This window comes from Anser brachyrhynchus, assembly GCF_964034855.1.
Source record: "Anser brachyrhynchus genome assembly, contig: SCAFFOLD_120, whole genome shotgun sequence".
Taxonomy (NCBI): Eukaryota; Metazoa; Chordata; class Aves; order Anseriformes; family Anatidae; genus Anser; species Anser brachyrhynchus.
This window is the reverse complement of record NW_027663910.1, coordinates 284,568-306,333: the sequence shown is the minus strand read 5'-3', so window position 1 is coordinate 306,333 and position 21,766 is coordinate 284,568. Positions and strand designations below refer to the sequence as shown.

Below are 21,766 nucleotides of genomic sequence, written 5' to 3'. Positions count from 1 at the left end.
GATCAGCGCCCTGTGGTACCGGGGGCAAGTGCCCCCATGGTACCGCCCTGCGGTACCTTGCAAGAAGCAAGTGCAGAGCACCCTCCTCCCCCTCTTCTTCTACCTGCATGACTAGAACCAGTGTGTGGCTCAGGTGGGGATTTAAGGTGGGGCTGGCAAAGAGCCACAGGAGGGAAGCATTTGCTGGTGGCAGCTGGGGCCATGGCTGTGCTCTGCTCCATTCTCCCTCGTCTCTCGTCCAGGTGCCATGGGTCATGCAGATCATCCACGACTGCCTGGTGTCGGTCAGCAAGGAGTCACTCCTGGACAGCCTGAACAGGACCCTTTTCCAGATCACCTCCTTGGACCCCGAGCATGCGGTCCAGGGCCTGCTGGAGGCCTTCCCGTGGTGCGATGGGTATGGGGCCCACCCATCCACCTCTGGCACAGCTCAGGACGCCCAGGGCCGGCACAGGCCGAGGGGCGGTGGCTGGGGTGGCCCCACCGACAGCATGCTTTGTCTCTGCAGGGTTGCCACGGCCATGTGGCAGACGATGGTCTCCGAGCCCCGCGTTGCAGAGGACGTGCTGAGAAGCCTGCTGATGCAACACACAGGGCCTGAGCACGATGGCTTCGGCCCACAGCACAGCTGCGTCCGCTCCTGGGCTGTGAGTTCCTGGAGCAGGCCTCGCTCACCCCCAGCGGGGCTGCACTCCCCTCCCCGTCCCCTCCTCCACTCTTCCCCTGTTCCCGAACGACAGCCTCCCCTGGGGCTCCCCAGTCAGGAGGCCCGGGAGCCAGAGCCCAGCAGGGCCACGTGCACTGCTGGGGCCCCACTGCGCACAGGCACGGAGCCCGCCCCGGCGCTGCCACTCTCCGTCCTCCTCCCTCCCCACCTGCTCCTGCCTTGCTGGGCAGCCCGGGGCCGGGCGGCTCCCTGGCCCAAGCAGGCTGCAAGGTGTGGCCCAGGGAGCCCAGGGCAGCTGGCAGGACCCCCGGGGACTGCTGGGGCCTTTGCTCTGGATACGAAAAGCTGGCTTGCCCGTGACACAAAGCAGAGCCGACCCCAGAGAGTCGCTGGGGCTGGGCCCCAGGCCAGGCAGCCAGGCAGCAGGCTCTGCCCTGGTGTCTCTGACAGTGCTGCAGGGACATCCGTGCACTGAGAGCTGCGCCTGGCTGTTTTCTGCAGGTAACCAGTGCCATGCACAAGATCTTCCAGCTGCCCTCCAGCAAAGGCGTTGCGCAGTCCCTGTTCCACAAGTTCTACGTTGCCGTGCTCTTCCAGATCTCCTTCACCCACGAGTGCACGCTGCAGGACTTCAGCATGAGCAGCAGTCAGACGGGGGAGCGCATGTGGCCCCCGGGCAGCTTTCTCAGGTGCTCCATCCCCACTGCCAGGTCTGTGCCCCAGGCCAGAGCCAGGGCCGGGGCTCCACATGTGACGCACGCTGTGCTCTGCATGCAGGACTGCTGTGATGACCATGAGAGCGCTTTTCCAGCACCTGAAGGGTGCCGCTTTGGTTGAAGACATCCAGACGCAGGGTGGCTGGGACATGCTTTTAAGCCCTGAGACCTTCCACACAGGTGTCGCTGTGCTGACTAGGTGAGCGCCTCATCAGTTGTCCTTGTCTCCCCTGGCATTCTTCTCCCGGAGGTGGAGGGCCCCACGTGATCCCCTTCCTCGTGGCTGCTGGGGTGTGCCCAGGGGTCCGAGGGACAACGCTGACCCTGAGCGCTGGTGACGGAGGGATCTCAGAAGAGACCGACAGGGGGAGTGGCCGCTTTGATCTTTAAGGTCCCTTCCGACCCGAGCCATTCTATGGTCCATTCTGTGATTTCCATGCCGCTGCCTCTGAGAGTTCCTGGGAGAAGGGCTGCTGTTGCCCGGTGCAGGAGGAGGACTCGCAGGACGTGTCACCTTCCAAAGCGCCCCTTCCTCGGAGACCAGCGGGACAGGAGAGTGCTGGGGCTGGCTCTGCAGGCAGTGCCGCAGCCTGCGCTGCAGCTGTGTGGCAGAGCAGCCGGAAGGGTGGCCAGCGAGCATGGGAAGGCCCGGGGGCCTGGGGATCCAAAGCGGTCAGGAAATGGCATCTGTTGGAAGGCCACAACTTGCGTGTAGGCGGGGCGTCTCTCAGTAAACCGAGCACATCTATGCTCGTCACCCTCCATGCTTGCAAAGGCAAGGTGTATGGCGAAGGGCGGGCGGCCTCTCCTCAAGCGGATAGCACCAGCTGCTGAAGCAGAGCGCAGAAATGCAAGCCTTGCCCTGGCCTGGCCCATGGGATAGCAGCTAGCGCTGGCAGCGCAGTCCCAAGGAGGTTCGTTTGCCCAGCTTGGTGCTACCAATGCGTTCTTCCCCTGGCCAGGGCTCTGCGAAGCAAAGCACCACTCTACTGTGCCTCGATGTTTGAAGAGGCAGTCACGGGTCTCTGCCAGAGACGGAAGCACAAGGAGATCGTCGCCATGGCTGTCTTCACGGAGGTAGGGCCTAGCGGCAAGTGGTGCCTCTCCAAGGTGTCTTGAAACTCTGGGCTGTCTGGCAGATAGGGGAGGGGCCAAATTGCCAGTCTGATGGAGCTGGGCTGGTGACTGCACTCTCCTCCCAGTCACTGGGGCCTTTTCCACTGAGGGACCGGGCCTGAAGCATTTGCATTTTGTCCGTCCTGGGGGGCAGCTCCCTGCACACAACCTCTTCCGAAAGTCCGGGGAGCAAAAGGCTGCAAGTGGTTCAGCGGGCAGAAGCAGCAGGCGAGGGAGCTGCGCTACGTGCCGCGAGGCAGAGCTGTGACTGGCTCCGGGGCCCTTGCCCCGAGCTGTGTGGGAGGGGTGATTCAGCGTACTGCCAGGAGTCCTGCCGGCTGGGCCAGGCTCTCACGGGCCTGCTGAGTGTCTTTCAGTTGCTGGACTGCGTAGACTTTGAGCAGCACATCGATGACTGCATCCTGACCCTTCTTCAGTCACACATGCACAGTCAGTCCTTGGTGCTGCGTAGGATGGCGGTCACAAGCGTCGTCGTGCTGCCTACGAGACCCAAGACAGTGAGTGGGGGCATCTGGGCCAAGTGGCGGCACCCACCTGGGGCTGGCCTGCAGGCGCTGTTGCCCGCAGAGGCTTGTTTGGACTTTGCCAGGAATCGGGAGGGGCGGTAGTGGCTCCACTGCTCTCACTGCCTTCTTCATCGGCCCCTGAGCGCTTCTGGCCAGCCCCTGGACTGTGCAGCACGAGGAGAGCGGCACCGGTGTCCGCTCAAAGGCATCTCCTGCTGTGCCAGGTAGAGGTCAATGCCAGGCCCCAGGCCAGCCAGCGCGGGGCTGCCTCAGCTGCAGGAGCACTCTACCCAGAGCAGTCATCCTGCTGAGGTTGGGACGATGAGCCCCCACACGGGGCCAGGCTGACACAAGTGGCTGCTTCTGCAACCCAACGCAGCAGCCTTCTGTCCCGAGGGGCCTCAGCATGCTCCGTGCTGGCCTGGAGACAGACCTCTGCCCTGGGCTGCGCCCGCTGTAAGCAAAGGGCTTCTGCTGGAGTGGTCCTCGGTGATCCTGAAAAAGAACTGCTGTGTTTCATGCAGGCAGTAACTCTGCAAGGCCTGCTGCCAGAGGTCATGCAGCAACTGCAGGATGCCGACGGCGCCATCAGTATGAAGGCCCTGACTGTCCTCCGCAACGCACTCCGCCTGGCAGATGGGCAGGTGGCTGGCCCCATCGCTCTGCAGCTGCCGGAGAGGCTCCTGCCCCTCTTTGAAAACGTAAGGCTGGTGGGCAAGCCGGAGGTTTGGCCAGCGTGGCCACGGGACACGTGAACGTGGCCTGGGGGTGGTGCGTCCCTCTCCGCATGTCTCACTGGCCTGCGAATTCTTCTCCCACCACGACCCCTGGGCACGTGCTGGAAACGTTTTGCTTGGTGCTTCTTGGGCTCTCCGGCTGGGGCAGTCCCTCCCTGTGCAGAGCCCTGCAGACGTGTGCTCCACAACGGCAACTTCTCCTCGGCCCCTCGCTGCCCGTGGCAGCTTCTCCCCTTGCCACGTGTCCCCTTGCCAGCCCCAGGGTGGAGCATCTGCAACCCACTGCCTTGCCCTTCCTGCGTCTTGAGCCATTTTGCACTGCCTGCACGCTCGGCCTTACCTACCACAGCTCACTGCAGAGTGGGAGCCAGGAGCGTGTCTCCCTATCAGCCACACCGACCCCTTGCTCACTGTGAGCTCGGAAGAGCCTGGACTGAGGTCCTCACTTGTTCTGTCTCACCAGGAGTCCAGCTGCGTGAGAGAGCTCTCCATCCTTCTCTGCAAGGATGCCATGGAGGTGGCAGAGGGCACCCATGAAACGGAGATGAAGAAGCAAGTGCAGAGCACCCTCCTCCCGCTCTTCTTCCACCTGCATGACCAGAACCAGTGTGTGGCTCAGGTGGGGATTTCTAAGCTGAGCGGTCGCTTGAGGGGGCAACACCCCTCAGGAGGGCCTGCGCATCAGGGGCACGGGCTGTTAGCAAGGCTCCCTCTGAACGTGCCTCACCCTGGGGCCGAAGCTCCTGAATCCAGAAGAAAGGTGCGGAGCCCCTCCGTGCGTGCACCAGGCCCACCACAGCCGTTTTGCCCTTGCTGCGCCTCCACCCACACAAAGGGCCAGAGCGGAGGGGCCTCTCCCTGCCCCACATCCAGCCCCACACGCCGCCCTCCACAGAACAGCCCGCTGGGAGGCTTCCTGCAGCCCTAGAGCTGTCAGGGGCCGAGAAGGTGGGCACGGGCGTTTTCCAGGCCCGCCCTGCCTGCTCCCAGCAGTGCTCAGCAGTGGTGCGTAGCCACGGATACCTAGGCACTAGAGTTTTCACGGGCATCCCAGCTGTGCGTGCAGGTGTCTGAGGCCAGTGGTGTGGCGCCCAACAGTTGTCGACCCCATGTTACGCACAGGGACCCGCCAGATGTCTAGGCTGAATGCTCCCTTGCTCTCTTGGGCATGAGCACCCTGGAGCTGCCAGCGTGCTCACTGCAGAAACCCTGGCCCGCACAGTGCCCTGGGCCACGCAGAGGGGTGCAGCCCCTGCCAGGGCTTGCAGGAGCCAGCACGGCCTCCAGCCCCACCAGCCTGGGAAGGGAGCTGCAGACAGGACTACAGCTCCCAGCATGCCTCGGGACGGAGCAGCCCACCTGACCCCGCGGGGACTCCGGAACGCCCCCCCGTGCCGTTCCTCTCCTCTCCCTGTGCCTGTGCCTCTCCCTCTTCCCAAACCGTTTTCCCGGAAACCCACAAAGGGAAACGGCAGAAAAACGCACCCCACGCCGTCTCGGGGAGGAAATACCTGCCCTGAGCAAGGCTGGAGGGGAGGCACCTGCCCGATGGCAAACTGGGAGCGGAGAAGAAGGCGAGGGGACACCCAGTGGGGCGGGGAGGGGGGGAAGGCTGAGCTGCCCGGGCACCAGCCCAGCGGTCGCAACAGCGCTGGGGGTTCTGTGCCCCCCAGTGGGGGTGGGACGGGCCTCTGTGGGCACAGAGCAGCCTGGCCCGTGGCTCCCCGCCCCGGTCTTGAGGCCAATGCTGGCACGGTGGCAGCAGCGCTCTGCCTGCCCTGCAGACCGGTGCCAGCCCCTGGCAGCTGCCCGTGTCCCACCCTGACCATGCCGTCTCCCTCCAGGTGCCCACACGGGCCCCAAGGGAGCCTTCAGACCGCCTCCCCGGCAATGCAGCTTGTGCTGACGGGCCTTCTTCAGTGCCCCGCATCTCTCGCTGTGGGAGCGAGCTCTCCCTTTCTGAGAAGAACTTTCTTCTTATTTCCAACCTGAACCTCCCCTGGCGAGCCCCGACAACCACCACCGTAAGACAACAGATGTTTTATTAAGACACACTAAGAAGAGGAGGGACGCAAAGGCAGTTGGCGGAGAGGGAGTCTTCTTCCTGAGAGGAGTCCATTCTCCCGTCCCTGTTGGCTTTCATGAGAGCTGCCAGGCGGGAGAACCTCCGTCCTCCTGATGTGCCCTCCAGGCTGTAGAGGTGCCCCAGTAAGGAGAGGCAGCGGGTCTGCTGAAGCATCCAGGCGAGCTTCTTCCTCCTGGCACACAAGAGAAACTGCTGAGCCCAGAGGCACGGCTGTAGAGCACCAAGTCAGGCTGGGCAGGGGAAAGTGGGGTGGCGGCTGAGACACGTCCGCCTCCTCAGAGGAAGGGAGCTGGTGCTGGAAGGGCTGCCGGCATGGAAGTGCGCAAATGAAGAAGTGCTGCCAGGGGCAGCCGACCGCTACAGAGGGTGTGCTGGCACTACGGCACCGAGGGGGGGGGAAGTGATGCCAGGCACCAGCAGGAGAAGGACTATCGCAACTCTGCGCCTCCTCATCATCACGCTCCCCGCCCCGCACGCACACCTTAACCCAACCCCATCCCGTCCCTGGAGGTCACTCCAGACTGCCTTCCTTCCCTTGTTAAGCCCGTCCTCCCTGTTCACATCTCTCTGTTCCCAGGCACCCCTGGCCTCATCCGAAACGTGCCAGCAGGTGCATCCCTCGGCACAAGCTGCTTTCTACCCAACGGCCCAGGGACCGCACAGGGGGGCAGCGTGAGGCTGCACTGCCCGCTGTTTGACTCACACGTCGTGCCTTAATGCCTCGGTCCTGCTAATGAGCTATGGGACAGCGTAGGTATGGCCTGAAGTCCAGGCAGGCCTGGGCCTGAATGCCTGGCACCAGAATACTCTTCCTTTCCCATGTGCTCCCTTCTGCTGCTTACCGAGCCTCTGGCGGAAGGGAGGGTGTTCTTCTGTTTGGGGCACAAAGAGCACCCTGAAACCTTTCCCACAGAGACTTGACAAAGGCTCCGGCGCGCGTCTGAGGGAATTGCTTTTTCAGAAGGCTCAGCGCCCGCCTGGTCGTTTTCTTGGCCAGCCTCACGCATCCTAGATTACAGCAGACCTGCACAGGAAGAGGGAGACGGGCAGACACGGACCGCTTTCCCAAGCCTCTCCTCCTGCAGAGGCTGCAGAAATGTACCAGGGGCTGCCTATAGCAGGGACGCCCCCTGCAAGAAGGGAAAGCATCCGGCTCCATCCTCCAGGACACCCCTCTGCGTCACCCTGCCGCTTTACCTCCCCTTTGAGGCTGAAGAAGGTCGCCTCTTCAAGGCAGTCTAACGCAGTTGCTGTCTTCTCCATGGAGTTCCTCAGGGCCTCCGCTTCGTTCAGCTTCATAAGGGCCTTTGAGCAAGCACACAGGCAGCAGGTGAGCATCGGTGCAGAGCCCCTGGCCAGTTCCGTCCTTCCCTCTTGCCTCCTGTAGCACCTGCCTTAGGAGGGCCCGCATCTCCCCACGCGATCCCTGCCCTAGCACAGTGCCCCGTGGGCTCGGAGCTCAGGCACCAAGGGAGCCTTCAGACCGCCTCCCAGGTAAAGCAGCTTGTGCTGACGGGCCTGCTTGAGTGCCCCGTGTCTCTTGCTGCGGGAGAGGCAAAGCGCAGGAAACAGTCCGGCTCTGCCCCTGCTGTTTCTTTTGGGAGGCCCCTTAGCCGGCGTGTCCTGTTGCAGTGGACTCCAGGTGCGGTGCGTGCTGGCAAGCAGGGCCACTCACCATGTAGCTGTTGGAGACGTGCAGGTAGGCAGCCGCACACTCCAGCAGGTAATAGAAGGCTCGGGGAGCGTTGCCTATTGCCACATAGTGGCGAGCCAAAGGCACAAGCACTGATTCGATGATGGCTTCGCATTTGCAGGAACACTCGCCACCGTCCTTCTCTTCGGTCCTGCTGGGCTGCGCAGTTGTCCACTCGCCCGCTGGTGGAAACCGCTCTGACGCTCTGGTCAGCGGCAGGATGCCAGGAAAAGAAGAGAGCAAAGAGCGGATGAGCATCACCTGAGATGACCCTGCTCTCCCTACAGGTAGCAACAAAAGCCCAGTTTCCTGCTGTCTCATCCCAGCTCCCACCCCACAGCCAGCCTCCTCGTCCCAGAGCTGGAGTCCCAGCCAGCAGCCAAACGGCAGAGCTCCATCTGTCTGCTCTGGAGCTCACTGGTTTCCACAATCATCAGAACCTTGTCTCCTCACCTCAACTCCTCCTCCGAGAAAGCCTGCTGCTGCTGCAGGGCATTTGCACTACCTGGGAAGAAGAGAGAGCGTGTCAAGGACCTCCCCACGTAGCCCGGGCTAAGAGCTGCGGGCTTGCAAGGCTCCTGCCGAGCAGACCCAGGGCACAAGAGCTGCGGTGATCATCCTCGTCCCCTGGCTCATCCCTGGCAAGCTGGGGCCCACCAGGTCCCCAGCACATGGGCCTGGGCTTCCAGAGGGAGGGGGCTCCGCAGCACGCACACAGCCTACCCTCAGGGGTGTGACTCCTGTCCTTCTTCAGCTGTTCTCCAGCGAGCACCAAGGCCTCCCAGCTGTGCCAGTCATCCTCGTCCGCAGAGCCCTGGCAGTTTTCCCCATCCTGGGGACTGGGGACGGCAAAGCGGTGGAAGGCCACAAAGTCCCCTCCGTGGCAGCTCCGGCATTTGTGCGCGTGCTTCTCCAGGAACGCAGCACGCTTGCGCTGCGCGTTGGCCCTCTGTCTCTCGGGCCACAGCTCGTAGGCTGCCTCCCGCAGCAGCGGGGCACAGAAGGCCAGGACGCCAGCCCGCCACTCTGTGGTCTCCTCGCTCATAGACGGCCTCTCCGCCCCTGCAAGGCAATGGATCGTGGCCTCAGACAGAGTGGTAGAGGCATTCTCAACAGCCGCTGGGAATTTCCCTCTGCGCAAAGCTGGTGGGGGAAGGCCCCTTTCAGCTACAGCGCTCCTGGGTCTACGTTACTGCCACCACTTACCGCTCCCTGCCTGCTGAGAGGTGGACGGCTCCTCTCCAGCATCTTGGACGTCTCTGGGCACCCCTGTGTCCTTCAGCCACTTAATGATGTTGTCGCTCACCAGCACGTCCAACAAGTAATTCATCTGCTGCCTGATGCAGGTGGGCAGGATGTGAGCCAGCAGCTGGGTGGTAAACACCGGCCCTGTGATGGCCGCAAACTTCAAAGCCATCTGCTTCTTCAGCGTGATCCGGTCCAGCTCAGCCAGCGCAATCTCTGTCAAGAAGAAGCAAAACGTCTCTCTCTTTTGTGTCCCAGAGCCTGAGCTTGGAGAGGCTGGACAGTTCCACCACGGGAAACAGGGTAGACTTTGGCCTCTCTTCCTCAAGATGGCACCTGCTGGGCAATCGCAGCCCAGGGGAATGTCTTCAGGATGGCTCCACTCCTCCGGCAACCACAGGCCACAAGGCCCAGGGATAAGAGAGACCCAGACAAGCGCTCCTCCACCAAGGATGGGGAGGGCACGATCCTGCGGGTACATGCGACCCGCGATGCGACCTAGCAGAGCTGAACTAGGCTGACGCCCAGCAGTGCACACAGAGAACAGAGAGCGCTTTCACCACCTCAGAGCTGGACTTGGAGCTCCCCGCAACTGCTGTGCGCCTCACAGGTAGGCTCACAGCTGGTCCACAGCCCGGAGGGGGACATCTGTGCCCTTAAGCACAGAGCTCTTTCTGCTCAGACCGGAGTCGCTTTCCTGGCACGGACCCCCCGGCTGAGCGGGTGACTCCGCAGCATGCCGATGCCCAGCCCCTCTCTCATGTGCACCCCAGGAAAGGACCCCAGCACAGCCGCGAACTCAGCCGCTCACCTTTCAAGGTGGCCGGCAGCACGGTGGTCTCCAGGCTGACGTCTGGTCTGATGGTGCAGACCCTGCCGCTGTTATTCCCAGCACTGGAGCTTGAGGTGGCTGAGACGAGGTGTGAAGTCTCGACTGCAGAAGCTGGGGAGAGAGAGAGAGGGAGCGCATGAACAAGGTGGGGCAAGTCCAACCTGTCACGGTCGGGTGCGCTTCATGGCCCGCACCGAATGCGGTCAGTGAGCGGGGCAAACCGGTTTCCACTGCAGTGTTTTTGTCTGCATCGCCCTTGCAACTCTTTTTCCGCCTTCACACCAGCTGCCCAGCTGTACTGAATGAACGTCCCGCGACAGAACGCAGTAGTTGCTGCCTTTGACCGCGCTACCTCCCACAGCCAGGGAAATTGCCGGTGATAATCCAAAAAGCAAAGCCCATGCAGGCTGTCCCCAGGGCAACAGCACTCTGCTTGGCATTGCTCTTGCAATTAGTGCTCTTGCATTACTGCCAAGCTCCTCAGTTCCCAGCGCCTTTGCGGGCATTTATGGTTTTGGATTACAGTTTCCCAGGTCTGTCCCTCTCCTGCAGAAGGGCTTTCTTCTCAAGGGAGCTGGTGGCTTGCCAAGGTGACAGCAAGGTGTGCGGGAGCCCACGCCTCAGCCAGATCAAGTTCTGTCCTGCTGCCAGATCGGACTCTGCCCAGACTCACTGGAGAGCCACAGGACACGGTCGTGCGGGGGGGAGGGAGGTGCAACAGCATCTAGCCAGTGCGCAACAAGAGTGCTTACCGATCAAGCCCTCCCAGTCGTCCTCTGCTTTTTTGTCCTGCCTCCCAGTGCGGAACAAGCGCATGTTGTTGCAACGCAGGCAGCGCAGCAGTTCCTCGCAGTAATATGGGATGCCAGAGCTTCTTTGGATCAGGAACCTGGGCAGGAGCAGAGCCAGCAGTGACCAACACCAGGGAAGTACGGTGCGACACAGTTCTGATGGGCGGGCGGCGAGTCACTCAGCCTCACAGGGTAACCAGCCTCTTCGTCACAGCTACGGCGCACTTCAGAAGGGGGCGGTCCTCCCACTGGCTTGGGCGTTTGGGACCCCCTGACCCTACACCGTTTGCTGGAGTCCGTGGGGAAATGGTCGTGGACAATGTCCAAAGCACAACGCAGCAAGCCTGACCTTCCCTGTCCTCAGGAGCCCAGATCTGCTCTGGCAGCTGGCTGGACCCCTGCTCCTGGGAATCCCTCCTGCAGCCTGGCCACATAGGTCAAAGCCTTTTGCACGCCTCAGCCACGCTAAGGCTTGGGCACCCACCTCCCTCTGCTCTCCTCTCTCCTCTTCTCTCCCCTTTCCTCCCTGCCTTGCCCTCCCTCCTCTGCAACAGCAAAGGGCTGTCACTGCCCGCGTGCTGCATCTTGGGAGCTGCCTATTCTTAGCTCCCGCCTGCTGTGGTGAGTCTTAAGGAGAAACCCAGGTCCTTGCTGGAGTCAAGGATGCTGCCAGAAGGCCCCGTGCTTCCTTTCCTGCGGGGCGACTTCCTTCCGTGGGCGGCGTAGGTCCAGCCCCTCCGGAAGAACTCCCTGGCCTGCAACATACCTTGCTAGATCCCTGGGGATGCTGACCACTCCAAGGTCCTGGCAGGCTTTCTGCACCACAGCTGCAGGTTTCAGCTCTTCCAGATGAAGACAGCTGATTCTCTGGGACATTGTGCTCACAGACATTGTGCTGCAGCTTTGAAAAAGCTCTCCGTTCTCTCGTGGCCAGGAGCTAAGCTCATGACCATGAAGAGCGTGACGCTTTGGAGCACGGGCCACATGATAATCCAGGAGGCAGGGTCGATGAAGTGGGCGTTGTCGATGACAAATATGCCGAATTCTCCTCCAAGGGTCTGAAAAAAGCAGACGGTTCTGTGTGGGGTCTGGTGGATTCTCAAGCGTCTTCTAGGGGAGGAAATGTAGCCCCTCTCTCCGGAGACGGAGAATACTCAGAAGTCTCTCCCCAGCCGCTTCCCTCTTCAGAAGCTTACTGGCTGTTCATTTCTGCGAGACTTTAAGGTCTCCTCAAGCACCACTTGCCCTTCTGAAGGAGGGAACTTGGGCAAAGGAACGCAGAAGGCGTCAATCCTCCTCCAGGGCACATACCCTCCAACTTAACAGGAGGCGAGCTACTAGGCATATGGGGAGGGCTCGAGAGGGGCTTCTGGGAGGAGGGGCTCCTGGGCCCTGAAGGGCGATGACCCTGGCACATCGTCCTGCTGCCCACTCAGGCCGCTCTGATGTGGAGCCTGCAGCGGGCAGGGTTGTTTTCTTTCTCTGACCCAGGTGGAAGGAGGAACGCTCACCTTCTGTAGCACTTGCATACAAGTCAGGTGCAACTCCCTTTTCCTTGGAGTGTCATGCATCTTGCGAATCTTGTCCGGGACGGCAAACTGGACGGGAAAGCAGAGTCAGAAAGAAACATCATCCTGGGACCAGGCATGCCTATCCACCAAGCTCGACGGCAGAACAAAGCGCCTCTGCTTTTGCATGAGGTCAACACGAGCCTCTCTTCACTGGCCTTTCCAGGGTGCTGACCAAGACACCTGGCTCATGCGCAGGACATGAAGTCACCACAGACAGGGAGCCTCCCCGGACCCAGGAATCAGAACGCGGTGCTATGAGCCCCGCGGCTCCCAGCCCGGAGCTAAGCCTGCCCAGCGGAACACCCAGACAACAACCAGACTACCTCAGGAGGCAGTCTCACCCTCTCGCTCCCACCTTGACGAGGAGAATGTCATTGAGGAGGCAATATCTGCTCTCTTCTATCGCCCCTTGGAGCTTGGCCTGCAGGGTGCGCTGCCTGTCCTCGCACGTTTCACCCGCCTGCAGGCCCAGAGCCCTGGCCACCAGCATACGGATGGCAGAGAAGGGCTGCCTCACGTTGGCCTCGGTCAGTTCCACGGTGACAACCCTGCGGTGCAAAAGCAAAAGGCACCTGAGCTGCAGAAAAGGCCCCCAGTAGCCCACGCCTGCCAAGACAGGAGAGCTAGAGATTCACGCCGCCTGGTTCTTACTGCAAAGGAACGCAGGGTGCGCAGTCCCGGGGGTGGGGGAGGAGGGCCAGGCACAGGGCAGAGGCATCGCAGTCTTCCACGAACGTCAGGCCAGAGGCCAGAGGCCTCGCCAGAGGCCAAAACCAAAGAAAACCCAGATGGGGCAAAGAAGCCGGGGTGTGCTGTAGGCTAGTAGACTGCTTTGCCACCCTGGACAAGCAAAAGAAGCCTCTTGGAAAGGAGGACCTGTGTCACTTAGTGGCTCAGGACACCAAGCATCTGGCACCTTTGGCTCAAGTCTTTTGATAGTTTTCAAGAGACAGCAACGTTAACATTCAAAAGGTCCTCCAACCATGGCCCAGAGGGACACCTGAGAACTGAGCAGGCAGACAGGAGGAAGAGTGGCCCAGTGGCCCACCTTTCCCCAGGGCGACATGACTGACCCAAAGCTTCCTGCGCAGAAGGAGCTGGGAAAAAATTCCTCCTTGCGTCAGAATGACCTCTGCCGTAGCCTTGCACGTAGTGGAGCAAGCACAGCGCAGGGAGCCCAGCGGAAAGCCGCTTGGACAAAGCCTGCACGGCTAGCGTGCGTCTCCAAAGCCAGGACAACCTTCCCCACCCCACTGGCATCACTCCCGGCTCTCTTAGCAGCAGGAGACAGAAAGGCAGAGAGGTACAAAGCAGACCCGTGCCAGGCCTTTGAATCTTCCTGGCCACGGGGAAGGGATGTCTGCGGGAGACCAGGCTGGTCTCTTGCTGCACAGCTCCTCTTTGCCGGCCAAGGTTGCACCCTTGGGGTCCCTGTGCCCCCATCCAGATGGCTCGGAAGACACTCACCACTTCTCGGCGATTCCCACATATTGATAGATATGGCCGGGATTGGTAACGCCTTTCAGCTTTGTCTCCGGCAACTCCTTGAAGAAGCAACCGGGCAGGCGAGAGGCTGCGGAGGTGGCTTCATCACAGGACACCAGCCTAGGGTAGTGCACCATCAAGCGTGCAGCCAAGTTCACCTTATGGCCAATCACTGCCACAGAGAGAGAACACGTTGACATGGTTAGGAAAGCGGCCTTGCCCCACCCTTCAAGGCCAAGGGCTACTTCCCCTTGTTGTCCATAGGTGCATGCCCAGTGGACTGCACCAATAAGCACACAGAGCTGAAATCCACACGAAGGTCTTTTAATTAAATAACTAATTATATAACTCTGCAGAGTCAGGTGCTTGGCGATCTTTTGCAAAGCCAGCACACTTCAGACTTGAATCACCGTTATTTATACACAGCAAACTTGTGAAAGCTATCTCTTTGGCTACTTTTGATTGGCTATTACAGCTCACCTAACTTATGTCTACGGAGTTTGCACATTACAGAGGAAGAGCGGGGGAGGAGGGGACACCAAATCCCACATCAGCATACATTAGCATTTTGATGGGTATGTTTTTTAATATGTTTATGACCCTTAATGAGCAAAAGGTTACTATAGGTCAGTCTGGAGCTGTTGTTCTCCTTCTTGTTTTTACCTTTTATCCCATATCTTCCTTGCTTCTGCTAGCTCAAGGCCTCCCTATATTCCTCAAGGTTTCCTTGTGTTTTTTTTTTCCCCAGCTTTGGGACTACACCCTCAGGCACAGGTCAACCCAGCGGCAGGGCAAGCGGACCCAGCGGGAACCACAAGTCTCTGAGCCCATTCTCCCACCTCAGGTGGAGACCGGTGCCATCTGGGCCGCCACCAGCAGCCTGTGGCATATGTGCTTGCCCCAGCCTGCCCGTCTCTTCATGACTGACATCCTTAAGCGCACCCACGCCAGCCTCCCACTCTTCAGACTAAGGTGCGGTACCTGTATGTTCGGCCCTCTCAGGGTGGCCACAGAGGCCGCAGAACACCGTCCCGCTGGTGACCCCAACGGACACTGCCCTGGCACACGGGGAGAGAAGCGCAAAGTCAGTGGCGCCCCAGGCGCAGACCTGCTCGCCCCGCTCCGCCCCTTCCCACATCTCCCCTTGGCGCCAGCCAGGGCCACCTGCTGTCCCACAGCCAGTGCGTGTCTTGGGGACTTGGAGAGCTCGGGGCGCAACACACCCCGCTCACAAGGGACACGGGGAGGGCGCACGCAAGATGGCTTGGACCCTTCCCCTGAGGCACGATGGCTGCGACCTGCAGCAGGCCACAGCCCCTCTCATTAGTGGAGGAAAGCAGGTGCTGCCCACAGAGCACCTACAATGCCAGCGGCTTGAGATCACGGGGCTGGGCCCGAGCCCTGTTCCTGGCCCTGTTGCCCAGAGGGGCCTGCCTCTGGCACCAAGGAGCCTCGTGCCCTGGTGAGGGCTCGCTCCAGCACCACGACTGGCAGGCTCTGCTTGGAGGGCCTGCGCCTGGCTGCCCTGAGCTAAGCCCAGGGGCCGCCTGCTGCCTCTCAGGGTGCTGCCTCAATCCTGCCAGGGACAAAGGAGGCCAAGCCAGGAGGCCACGTCTCTTGCTGGTCAGCCCCCTTGCGCTGTCCCAGGCAGCACGCACGCCCTGCAACGCTGCCACACACTCACTCAAGTTTCCTCAGCGACGCGGAGCACATGCTGACGATCTGAAGAGCGCTTTCCAAGGCATGGATGCTCTCGTGCTGCAGCTTTGCTCCAGACAGTCCCAACACACAGAGGAACGTGCAGCCCTGCAGAGGACGGATGCAACACATCTGGTTACAGTGCCCATGGCCAGCAGCTAATGTCGTTCCGCTGCAGTCGCCAGGGAGACCAGCACAGCTGCAGGTCAACACAAAGCCACAGAGGACTGATCCCACCGGCAAGGCAGAGCTGCTTCTCAGTCCCTCTCCACTAAACAGACAAGGGCCACCCTCTGGGGGTGGGATTGCTCCCCCACGCTCACCTTATCAAACAGGAGGCTTTTGTTGATTTCGCCCTTGTGAGGACTGAGGATTGCTGAAATGATCCTGTTGGCGTTAGAGAGGCCCCTCCTAAGATCCAGTAAGCTGGCCTCTGCAGAAAACTGCAGCTGGACAAAGAGGCTGGTGACTGGCCGTAGCTCAGACCACAGGTGCAGCGGCACATCCTCATCCATCTGGAAGGGAAGAGCACGACAGCTTTGCCAGCCTGTTCTCCCGGGGGTTCCTCTGGGCCCGTGCCATACACCAAGGGAGAGCAGGCGTGCTCGCAATACCAGGTACTACTGGAGGAAGGGTAAGTCCTCTGCTCGGTGCCAATCGCAGGCCAGCCCGCGGCAGGCAGGTCATAGCACAGTCATAGCACAAACGACAAAGGAGGGGAATGTTCCAGCAACACCCCATCTTGTGACAAGTACGGCCGCGAGGGGCGACCCTCTGGCACGTCCCAGGGACTTGAGCAGACTCGCCCGCTTGTCCTCGCCTCGTGCCCACAGCACGTCCAGAACAAGAGTCGTGGAAAAGGCAGAGGGAAGGCCACCTCCCGCCACCCGCGCCTCTTTGAGGAGCAGCACAAAACGGGCAGTTTCCTGGCACATGCAGCACCACTAGCCCTGGCGTCAGTTCCCCTGGGTTCCCGCCTCAGGCTGCTTTTCCTTTCGTTTGTCTGTTTTCACGAGAGCTCCACCCCTGCAATGCACACCTTCTTCTGCCCTCCCAAAATGCAGCCTCCAGCAGCGGTGGCCTTACCTTCCTGAGAGCGGCTGCCGGTATGTGCTTCTTCAGCCTTGCTGCCACTTTTCGATCACTGGACATGATAAGAGCTGGCCTTCGTTGCCCTAAGGGAAGCAAACGCAGGCCTTCACTGGCAGGACGGGACTAGAAGGGGGCTGAAAGACGGGGCTGGCGCTGGGCAAAGCAGAGCAGAGATTCTTTGGTGTTTCCTCCTGCTCCCCTCTGCAGCTGCTCGGCCGGAGCCGTCCCCTGGCAGGAGGGGGCGGCAGCGACAGCCTCAGCTGAAGCACAGGAGGGCCAAAGGCACGAACGTCGACTGAAAGGTGGAAGAGGGCAGAGGGAGTTCCTCCCTGGAACTCTGAAGCAGGCAGGCCCCATTTTTCCCGCCAGTCCCAGAACACGGTGAAGCAGGGACTCACTTATCCTTTCCAAATGCCGCATCTTCGCGTGTTGGTCAAAGCGGCCTGCAGCATCTTGGCGTTCCGATCCAGACCTGTGCTCCATCCTCAGAACCTGCAGACACGCAGAAGGAAAGTACTGCCACTGGCCGCCCCAAGGAGCCCCAGGAGACACAGCCGGCCCCTCCACTCTCACTTTCCAGAGAAGGGCAGAAGCTCTTGGTGCAGCAAGCCCACTTCTCTGGATTTTCAGCTGGGACAGAAGTGCCTCCTCAGAAGGACCAGAGCCACGCAGGCATCACCCAAGCATGCCCCAGCTCTCAAGGACAGCTGCGGCGACCCACGGGGGACATTGCTGGTGGGGCCCAGACCCTTCCCGTGCTTCCCTCGGCCCCTCACGCCAAGCAAACACAACCCAGAGATACCCCTGAGGTGGAAGGGCAACTGCTTCAGCTCTCCACCAACCCTTACGGCTACAACTCTCTCCACGTCCAGCGCCTCAGCCTTCTAGCACCTGCCTCCTTCCCTTCCGGGTGCGGGTCTTCAGAAAGGCTCTAGAGGCCAACCCGTCCACCTACCTTCAGAGACCGTTTGCCACCAAGAAGCTTGGTCTGGATCTGTTCCTGCTCACACAGCTCCCAGCAGGTGGGTGAGAGGATCACTTCACTTTTAACCGCAAGGTTTTGGGCCTCCATAACTTCATCCAGGGCCTGGCTGCAGATGAAGTAATGCTGCTCCCTGTCTCCGGCAGTCAGTAAGGTCATTTGCCCTGCGGAGATCCCTGGGGAGAGAGCGAGAAGAAGCACTGACACCGGGGAGCTTTTGACCTCTATGGCCCCCCAGCACCTCAGCTGGCCAGCAGCTCAGCTGAAACCCAGCCTGGAGACGGGCATTAGGGAGGGGGGAGGAGTAATGGTTTTAGACTAAAAAGAAGGAGATTTACATTAGATATTCTACTGTAAATTAGAATTGGTGTCTGCAAAGACACCAAAGAAGTCGACGCTGACGATGTGTTGGCACTGCCGGGCATCTCACCCTGCTGCCTGTGCCACCAGCCCAGCAGAACAGCAGGTTTGATCAGTGCCTGCTCTTTTTGATGGCACGCAGGTTGTAGCTGTCTGCTTGAGGAAAGATGGGAGGCTCTCAGATAGTGGGGAAGGGTGGAGCTTGAGGTGAAGATGAGGTGAAGAGGTGGAACAAAAGCAAGCAGGGAGACACAGGTGATGTAAGGAAGGCTGCAGTCCGCTGCTGTCGCCTGCTCATTTGCGACAATCCTTCTCAGCAACACCAACCCTTGGCTGCTTGGCTGCCGGAACATGAGGCAGCTTCCCAGAGCCGACGCGTGCCTTACCCAAGCGGCAGGCAGGGCAAAAGTGCCTGTGCAGGGACTCGGTGTGGAATGCTGGCAGGGGAGGCTTTCCATTGGCGCTGGCCCCTGCAGAGGTGCCGGCCTTGCTCTGGAGGCAAGAAGCAGCCAGCAGCACTGGAGAGTGCCAGGGCTGTGCACGTGGCACAGCTGACCCAGCAGCGCCCATACCTATCTTCAGCTGGAGCTTCACACCCACGTGCGTGTCACGAGTGCCATGCTTCTTCTGGATTTGCTGGCAACACTGCAGCACCAGGCCGATGGTCTGAGGCAGCTGAGCTTCCGATGCTCTCCACAGCACCAGCACAGCATCCCCTGGGGAAAGGGAGGGGAAGGTGAAGGCTCTCCTGAGGGACAGCAGCAAGCGGCCAGCCGGCGTGCAGAGGAAGATGGGCTTGTGGGAGGGCATCCTCCTGAGGGACGGCACCCTGGCCACAGGGACCCCTCCCCTCTGCCGGGCCAGCCACAGCACCAGCCAGGGCGGCAGAGGAAGAGGGTGGGTGGCGGGGGGACCCTCTGCCCGGCACTCCTCCGCAGCTGCAGCGGCCAGAGAGCTGCTCCATCACGCCAGAGCACAGAGCAAGCGGCTCCCGCGGGAAACACTGCACAGCAGCAGGACACGGAGGCAGCCTCCTCCTAAGGACACACCTCCAAACTTCAGGATGTCTCCTCCAAAATCCAGCACATCTGCGGAGAAAGAGAAGGGAAGGCAGAGTTATGGGGGTGCCTTCTTCTGGAAGCCGTGGGGCAAGCCACTGTGGCCACAGCCCTGGCCCCTGCACAGCGAGCTGGGAGGCAGTGCCGTGGGATGCTACACAAGCACAGTACGCTGCAAGCTGGAAGGCACCTCTGGAGATTATCTGCTCCAGTCCCGCACCCCCGTCTCCACTCAAGCCGAGCCACCCAGAGCCACCTGCCTGGGGCCACGTCCAGATGCCTGGTGAAGGTCTCTGAGCGGGGACACTTGCAAATGCTGCCAAAGTGGTGGCCACCACATGCTCACGGTCAGAGACATCCCCCAGGATAAGGGGCTCATGAGGGCCACACACAGATGTCAGTGCCAGCATCCCTAGGTCACTGGCACACTGGCACTCACTGGATGCCCCCAGCCTGCCCGGGGTCCTAATGGCACCAAAGCGGTGTTCCATCGTGGAACTGGAACTGTCTCTCTGCAAGCACAGAGGCAGATGCTGAGAAAGAGGGTGTCCCCTTGCTCATGCAATCAGAGAACGATCTAGGTTGGAAAAGGCCTTCGAGATCATCAAGTCCGACCATCCACCTGGCCTACTGAGTCCCCAGCACTAAACCATGTACCTTAGTGCCATGTCCACGCATCTCTTAAATAGCTGCAGGGACTGGGACTCCATCACTTAACTGGGCAGGCTGTTCCAATGCTCGACCACACCCTCCATGAAGAAATTCTTCCTAATACCCGACCCAAGCACAACCTGCCCCAAATTGAGACCCTCTCCTAATGGCCTATCTCTTCTCACCTGAGAAAAGAGACCGACTGCCTCCGCGCTGCAGCCTCCTTGCAAGGAGGTGGAAAGCGCAGTGAGGTCTCCCCTCAGCCTCCTCTTCTCCAGACTAAACAACCACAATGCCCTCAGCCGCTCCTCGTAACTCCTGTTTTCTAGTCCCTTCACCGGCTTTGATGCTCTTCTCTGTACACACGCAAGCGACTCAAACATCCTTCTTGCGGTCGGGGCCCCAAACTGAACGCAGTATTCGAGGTGCGGGCTCACCGCTGCCGTGTCCAAGAGCTATCACTTCCCTAGCCCTGCTGGCCACACTAGTTCTCATGCAGGCCGGGATGCCATCGGCCTTTCTAGACACCCGCGCACGCTGCTGGCACATGTTCAGCTGGCCGCCGACCAGCAACCCCACATCCTTTTCTACTGGGCACATTTCCAGCCACCCTTCCCCAGGCCTATGCGGCTGCATTAGGTTGCTGTGAGCCAAGCACAGGACCCAGCACTTAGCCTTGTTCAGTGGCACGTGGCTGGACTTGGCCCAGCCCACCTCGGCAAAGCCTTCCCACCCTCAAGCCAGTCAACCATCGTGCCTAACTTGGAATCGTCTGCAAACTTACTGATGGAGGGTGCATTCAATCCCCTCCTCCCTCCTGGTCACTGATGAAAATGTTAAACAAAAAAGGCCCTGGTACAGAGCCCTGGAGAATGCCACTGGTGTCCAGCCACCAACTGGATTGAACCTGGATTGAATGCCACTTGCTAGGACTCTTTGAGCCCAGCCATCCAGCCACTTCTTTACTCAGCAAACAGTACATACGCCCAGGCAGCATATATATGAGCAGCCAGTTTCTCCGGGAGAATACTGTGGGCAGCGGTATGAAACGCTTTATAAAAAGCCAGGCAGACAACGTCCAGAGCCTCTCCCTCCTCTACTAAGCGGGTCACCTTGTCATAGTTGATCAGGGTAGTCAGGAGGGACCGAGCCTTCAAAACCCCATGCCGGCTGCTTCTGATCCCTCCATTGGAGGCACACGCACGTGCCGTGTCACAGCACTCAGGATCACCTGCTCCGTAACCTGCCCTGATACCGACGTCAGACTGACAGGCCTGTAATTCCCTGGAAAGTCCTTCCAGCCCTTCCTGTCGCCTGGAGGCACGTCTGCCAGCCTCCAGTCCGCTGGGCCTCCCTGGTCACAGTGGGCAGCAGAAGAGACCTGCTGCGCTCCTGCCTCGCCACGGCAGCCCCACGGCTCCCACTGTCCCCCCAGGCCGCAGTGAGCTCCACAGCCCTTCCAAGGAGGCAGGAGCAGGCGGAGCAGCAAGGCTGCCTCTGCCCTCGGCAAGCAGCCTCAGGGCACGATGTCCAACAGCCTGGCAGCATGGCTCTTACCCTCCAAAACGTCACACTTGTAGTCATTGAGCGTTTGCGCCAGCTCGTCAGCACCTCTGTCTGCGCCGCTCTGCTGGACGCACTTCTCTGAAAACGCAGTGAAACCTGCAGGAAGGACACACAGAGATCAGGACATGTCTACGTGGGCCAAAGGACCTGGCAGCCAGTCCCGTTCTGCCAAGCCCAAGCGCCCGTCAGTCGCTGCATCGCAAGAGAAGCCAACCCATGCTCTCTTTAGCCATCACAGCAGGAGTCCTCAACGGTGCCAAGATAGCTGTGCCATCTACGGGCCAGGGCTCCCGAGGGCCTGGTGTGCCCCAATGGCTCGTTTCTGTGGAGGCTCCACCGTGCCCAGCCCACCTGCAAAATCCGCTAAGAACAGCACTTCCACGATAACCTTGGGGACCAAGTTGTCCCAGATGAAGTCCTCAGAAAGACGGAGATCGGGGAGGAGCACAGCTCTTTTCCCCAGCTCAGAGTACAGGTATTTCCTCTCCCAGGCAGATGCCATGATCAGCGCCCTGTGGTACCGGGGGCAAGTGCCCCCATGGTACCGCCCTGCGGTACCTTGCAAGAAGCAAGTGCAGAGCACCCTCCTCCCCCTCTTCTTCTACCTGCATGACTAGAACCAGTGTGTGGCTCAGGTGGGGATTTAAGGTGGGGCTGGCAAAGAGCCACAGGAGGGAAGCATTTGCTGGTGGCAGCTGGGGCCATGGCTGTGCTCTGCTCCATTCTCCCTCGTCTCTCGTCCAGGTGCCATGGGTCATGCAGATCATCCATGACTGCCTGGTGTCGGTCAGCAAGGAGTCACTCCTGGACAGCCTGAACAGGACCCTTTTCCAGATCACCTCCTTGGACCCCGAGCATGCGGTCCAGGGCCTGCTGGAGGCCTTCCCGTGGTG

The 21,766-nt window shown here is 60.4% G+C and overlaps 1 protein-coding gene across 1 annotated transcript; it reads right to left on the bottom strand.

Annotated features, from left to right (window-relative positions):
* Positions 1 to 5,807: 5,807 nt before the first annotated feature.
* LOC308186667 (adenylate cyclase type 10-like) lies at positions 5,808 to 21,375 on the bottom strand (the record flags this gene model as incomplete). Its single annotated transcript, XM_080608787.1, has 23 exons — positions 5,808 to 6,021; positions 6,761 to 6,873; positions 7,047 to 7,154; positions 7,525 to 7,747; positions 7,996 to 8,047; positions 8,266 to 8,604; positions 8,749 to 9,003; positions 9,599 to 9,730; positions 10,372 to 10,508; positions 11,296 to 11,468; positions 11,922 to 12,008; positions 12,337 to 12,529; positions 13,449 to 13,638; positions 14,448 to 14,524; positions 15,151 to 15,272; positions 15,488 to 15,679; positions 16,251 to 16,339; positions 16,655 to 16,748; positions 17,212 to 17,414; positions 18,171 to 18,314; positions 18,648 to 18,686; positions 20,865 to 20,969; positions 21,225 to 21,375. 23 exons carry the CDS (start codon positions 21,373 to 21,375, stop codon positions 5,808 to 5,810), a joined length of 3,432 nt encoding a protein of 1,143 aa, XP_080464913.1.
* Between the last annotated feature and the right edge of the window lie 391 nt (positions 21,376 to 21,766).